This window comes from Cynara cardunculus, unplaced genomic scaffold (genome assembly GCF_001531365.2).
Source record: "Cynara cardunculus var. scolymus isolate 2C unplaced genomic scaffold, CcrdV1 Un_Scaffold_7804, whole genome shotgun sequence".
Classification (NCBI taxonomy): domain Eukaryota; kingdom Viridiplantae; phylum Streptophyta; class Magnoliopsida; order Asterales; family Asteraceae; genus Cynara; species Cynara cardunculus.
In genome coordinates, this window is record NW_020203775.1 from 1 (window position 1) to 6,367 (window position 6,367).

A 6,367-nucleotide genomic window follows, 5' to 3' on the forward strand; every position below is an offset into this window, starting at 1 on the left:
TTTTACAACTGAAAAACCCCTTAGACGTAGTTATTCGAACCGTTATTAATAAGTAGTTTCAAATTTTGTAGGTTATTTTAATATTATAAAAAATGATGTAATTTAAAAAAGCTATTGAATACTTGATTATTAATAATGATTATTATTATTTTATTGTTTTTACTAAATGGTTTTTTTATAAAAATACTTAGTTTATGTTTTATTTATATTGATGTTTGATTATTATTTTGTATATATAAGACAATAAGAAAAACAAATGATTACCTACGGGTGAGGGATGTCTTCATTCTATACACATACACACCTTCAACTTATTCACCTCTTCATCCCTTATTTCTTCACTTTTTTCTTCATATTACATATTATATAACTATTAGAAAATAACAAATGATTACCTACGGGTGAGGAATTTAACAAGCAATCAGGATCTAGTAAGTTCAGTTTTCAAAGGAAGATAAAAGAGATACCAATGCATCAAAAATATGAGTTTATTGTTGTGAAGGTTAAAAGAAATGAAACTTTATGGTTTCATTTATGCTTGTTTGCTTTTGAAATGACTTTTGACTAATAACAAGGATTGATTTGGATTTCAGAAAACCAGCAAGATGATAGATGTCGTTTTAAATTATACGTGCAGAATACTTGAGTCTTGACTCCATACCCAATATACACTCAACGTTAACGAGTTTGTGGTCCAAATTTCATAATAAATGAAAAACTTGACTCCGAGTCTTGCAATTGGAGAGTGGGGACATGACCTTAAATTGTGGATGCAAGAAGATATTACTTTATTGACAAAATTCGTTCCAGTTATTTGCATTAGAATTGAGGTCTTTGCAGTTCAACAGGTTAATGCTTGTCAATTAAAGACATGTTCATTAGATTATATTTGGCAAAGTATCTGATTAGCTGATGAACTAATTACATTTTTTTTGTAAAAACTAACTGATAGAATATTTGAAAATTGTAAAATGATAAAAAAATGACATTAAATAATTAGTCAATTGTAAGAAGTTAGGGTGAAAAGTGTAAGAAAAGATCTGAATCTTTGATCACTTTTAATCTCATGGCAGTCTATGAATTGCGCTTTAGCAGGTAATTGATCTGATACATCTCAGTGTACCTCATTGGTGTTGACATTCAATTATAATTGATCGAAGAGTGGAGATCTATTCTTACTTTTTTTACCATAACTTTCTTTCTCAACGAAACTCAACCATATTCAACAAATTCTAACTTAAATTATAAATTTCTTCGTAAAACTCTTAACATTTAATCATGAACAATTGGATATTTGTGTAGACTTTTCAAATATACTTATCTATTCACAACTACTTGCATTCATTGAGTCTTGACTACATGCCCACTATACACTCGTTGTTTATGTGTTTGTGGTCCAAATTTCCTTTTGAATGAAAAACTTGACTCTTTGGAAGTGGAGGGTGGGGACTTGGTCTTAATTCTTTTTGGTGCAAAATTTTCAACTTTAGATTTATTGATGTAAGAAGACGCTACCTTGTTCAGAAATGGATAGACAGATGAATTTGTACAGAAAAAGGATTTAAAATTTTGAAACATGGATTATATAAGTTTCTCAGCAAAGACTTGTGAGAAGGAAAAAGTCTAATCATTCTCTAAGTTATATTTGTAGGGTATTTATTAAACAGTACAAGTGTTTATTAAACAGTACAAACTGTTAGTACCGTAAAACACTGTGTGGTTTAGAAGATTTAAAGTACAATTATAGTATGTTTGTGTTTTTTGGTGAAACTTCATCACGTGGTTCTATTTTGTGGTTTTGAATTACGAATCTACGGTTCAAACTGCAAAGCAATACATTAATTTTTGTGTCATGTTTTTTATCAAAACTGATATTTATAAACTCAAATACAGGTATAAGCCCAAATGGTAGATGACAAAAAGACAACCTAGATCAAGTTCATTAGAATCAAACACTACAAAAAAATCGAGTTTATAGGACACCCCCAATCTCTAAGTGTCCCAATAGACCTCTTTATATGACCAAAATATAAAATGTCTTATCTAAAGGTGTTGTAATAAGTTTATATGACGCTTTTGGGCGTCCTAACAAGTTTTTTAGGACATTTTTAATACAAAGTGTCGCATTAGCAACTTTATAGGACACTTTTGAGAAAGTGTCCTATAAGTTCATTTTTATTTATAGGGCACTTGTTTTTATAGGACAATTTTCAAATAGTGTCATATAAAGTTGCCAATGGGACGCTTTATTTTAAAAATGTCCTAAAAAACTTATTACGATGGCAAAAATGTCATATAAACTTATTACAACGCCTTTAGATATAACACTTTATTTTTTTGGTCTTATAAATTAAGTCCTATAAAGAGGTCTATTAGGACGCTTAAAAATTGGGAGTGTCCTATAAACCCGGTTTTATTGTAGTGAGGGCTCATATATTTAGGATTTTGATGAAAGATGAAGCATGATTATCTGTTTTGGATGAGGGTCAAGATGAATATGAGATGGCATAACGAAGGATAGGGTGGATACGGTTGAATAAATACGAGAGGGGTGTAGATACAAGGCCGTTGTTGAATACTGACTTTGGTTTGAGTCTTGACCATGAGAGCTTACAAAGAGACGATTCCATATCTCGATCAGAGTTGCGTCATTATCGGAAGGTCTAGCCTGATGTGAGTTTCTCTGTTTTAAAGACTTATGTGTGGAATCAACATGTGGATTTTACTTATATCTATATTATATTATAAAGCATTTGACAGAAATGCTTAAAAATCATTTTTTATGCATGAAGTACTGTTTATTGATGCATATTACTTTAAATTCATAATTACAAGTAATTTTGCATAAGTACAACTTATTAAAGTTTCATTTTTAAATTTGTATAAGTAACTGCAGAAAAACATAATCAAATACAGGATAAACATTCATTTTAAATATAGAAAATCTAAATTATAATTATGATAATCATTAAGTTCTAACAGAATGTTCAATTATTATTTTTATAAAAAAATTATATTAGTAAACCAAAAATAAATTACTTTGTTATTAAATCTAAATTAACTTATAATAAAAAAATTGGATTAAAGAAGTTAAACCAGAAAAACGAGAATTATTAAACAGTTAATTTGATACTAATATAGATTTATTTTTTTCAAAATTTTATGCTATCTTCAAATTTATATTTCATTCAAAAATAAAAACATTATCGTTATCTCAAAACCACATAAAATCGTATTATATCGATAGAAAAAAATAAAATAAAAACTAAACATTAAAATGAAGATTTATTTCGCTGCATTGCGCGAGTACCCTTCTAGCTTGTTATATATGAAGATCTTTTGAGTGCTTATTTTCATTTTTTGTACGAGTCCATTCACATAATAACAACGTATATTAGGACCAAATCTCATATTCATCGTGTTTTTAGGACCGACATCAATTTAGACCCGCTACGACCCGAAACCAGTTTTTAACCATTTGCACTCGATATAGTTTGAGACGGAGACCCATTTAGGACTGGTCGAGACCAATATTGGGCCATATTGATGCAACCCAGGCCCAATGAAAGATTTTTTTTACATGCCCAAATCTGTAATTTCAGTACTTCCAATCCCCGAACCTAGGCCCACCTTACCCACAGACTTAGAAGCCCTCCACTCGTGGATCTATGTTCATTGATAAGTAGAGATGGCAGAATTAATTCGGCACGGCCTCAGACCGACTTGGGACCGGCCCAGTCCGGGACCAATTGCAACTGGTTTGGGACCGTCGGTCAAGGGACCTGTTACACTTTTCATCAAAAAACAAGGCCTTGCTCGACTTTTTTAAAAATATTACCGTTTTTTATAGCCATTTGAATAGTCATATGACCGTTTTTTTATCTTTTGATCATTTTTTTGTCTCATTGACCCTTTATACACTATATATAAATCATATGACGAATGGAGGAAGATATCAACTTACAAACGCAAAAAGCTTTCACAATTCTTGCTATAATTCGTGATTTGGCTCGTATTTGATTTCGATTTTTAACAACTCCTACTTCTCATCTCTTTAACAAAACCAATAACATATTTTAAAGTGTATTAAAATAAAAAATTTGTCTTCTATAAAAAAAATTCAAAAAAAGTAATATGTAAACAATCTATCTTTTTTTTATAGAAAAAGTGGGACTGATTTCGGCTCAGTCCGAAACCGGTTCTCATAACTGGGCGTTGGGATTTTGGTCGGGACCGGTTTTTAGCCATCTCTACTGATGACTTGATAATTTATTACTAGTCTGCACTTTTCCTTGTTTCAAAAGTGGCCACCTCTAATTGCGTAAATAAGACGGTTGAGATCATAGCTAATTTCAACATCATTTCAACGAATGCCTTACCGACCTGTGTCGTGTTAAAACAAGCTCTTAAACATTCAACCCTCAGTTTAATTGCATTTGCTAATATTCATCATTATTCATCATACCCGTCTGTGATATCTTTGTGCACGATTATTATCGCCTTATTATTTTATTTGTACATCGTGGTTATTTAAAACATGCATGATTGTAAGTATTTATGAAAAAAGTTAAAGGTCAGAAGCATGAGAAGAAATCTGGACCCTCATGAATTGTAGTTGATACAGGAAATGATCTGATGTATCTCATTGCTGTATCTCACTACCTGCATCACAAAATTTTTAAAACAACAACAATGATAAGGTGTTTAGCACAATTTGATTACATAAGAATTAATGCAAAAAACGCACCAGTTAATTAGGTAATTGATTTCATTTTCCGATATAAACTTGTCCTCTCTTCTTCCGTCTCTGTATGATCATATGCTCTATTTCATCAGCAATTGCATTGAACCACTTTGGTCTTCCCGTTGACAACATCATATATCCCATCCCAAATCCAAGTAAGGTTCCACATCCATATCCCAACATAACCACTTTCCATGTAAATCCACTCTCATCGTCTGCATCGACTTCAAGCTGTGGGGCACTCCGATGTTCACACTTTGGCAGCGAAAACCCACATAATCCCGGATTCCCTTCGAATGAGGTTGCTTTAAATGTCCTGACCTGTGTTCCGTCAGGAATGCGGCCCACAAGATGGTTTTGCGAGAGATTTAAGACTTTAAGATCCGTGATAAAGGCAAGACTTTGAGGGATCTCTCCTTTTAGCTGGTTACATGATAGGTCTAACGACTCGATCTTTAGGAGATTTCCTAGAGCTTTTGGGATTCGACCATTGAGGTTGTTATGGGATAATTTCAACACTATCAAAGAGCTAAGACTACCAATGACATCTAGAATCTCTCCTTCAAATATGTTACTAGATAGATCAACAATTGTGTAGTCAATTGAAATTTTTGGAAATTGAAGTTCCGAACCTTTCACCGCAACAGTGATAGAGTAGAACTTGCCAATGCTCAAATATTCCAGAGTACTAAACATTTCTGTGCCATTCTTAACCCTATTCTTCATCGCATCAAAATTTTGAAAATATTTTCCAGGGAGATGACCTACAAACTTGTTTTGAGATAAGTCAAGCACTTTGAGACTAGAAAATGGGTGTTTAATGATTGAAGAGGTTTCTATGGGACCATGCAACTTGTTTGACTTGAGAACAAGAGCCTGGAGATATTGAAGATTAGCTGACCAGTGAGGGAATGTACCATTTAAGTGGTTGTTTCCCACATCGAGCACTCTCAAGGATTCACATTTAGACAACCCATTTGGCACCTCTCCTTCTAATGAATTTCCATTCAAAATAAGTCCCTGTAATTTACCACAATCATCCCATGTATTTGGAATAGTGCCATGAAAATTATTGTTTCCCAAGTCTACCATCTGTAGGTTCGAAGTGACATTACCTAAGCATTATGGAATCTCTCCATCAAATTTATTATTGGACATATCCAAATACTCTAGATAACTCGTGTTGCAAATTGATGGAGGGAATGACCCTTGAATCCGGTTGGAATGCAAATCCAAGTAATCCAAAAACTTGAGATGACCAATTGAGTCAGGTATTTCTCCTGATAAGTTCGTGTTCGAGAGATCCAAGTAATACAAAGACTTGAGATGGCCGATTGAGTCTGGTATTTCTCCTGATAAGTTGGTGACAGAAAGATCCAAGCGTTGCAAAGACTTGAGATGGCCGATTGAGTCAGGTATTTCTCCTGATAAGTTGGTGTGTGAGAGATGCAAGTATTGCAAAGATTTGAGATAGCCGATTGAGTCAGGTATTTCTCNGCCGATTGAGTCAGGTATTTCTCCTGATAAGTTGGTGTGTGAGAGATGCAAGTATTGCAAAGATTTGAGATAGCCGATTGAGTCAGGTATTTCTCCTGATAAGTTGGTGTGTGAGAGATGCAAGTA

The 6,367-nt window shown here is 33.1% G+C and overlaps 1 protein-coding gene across 1 annotated transcript; it reads right to left on the bottom strand.

Moving 5' to 3' along the window:
• Positions 1–4,768: 4,768 nt before the first annotated feature.
• On the bottom strand, positions 4,769–5,836 carry LOC112505010 (receptor-like protein Cf-9 homolog). The gene has a single exon (XM_025108956.1). The coding sequence runs from the start codon at positions 5,834–5,836 to the stop codon at positions 4,769–4,771; it is 1,068 nt and encodes a 355-aa protein (XP_024964724.1).
• Positions 5,837–6,367: the final 531 nt, after the last annotated feature.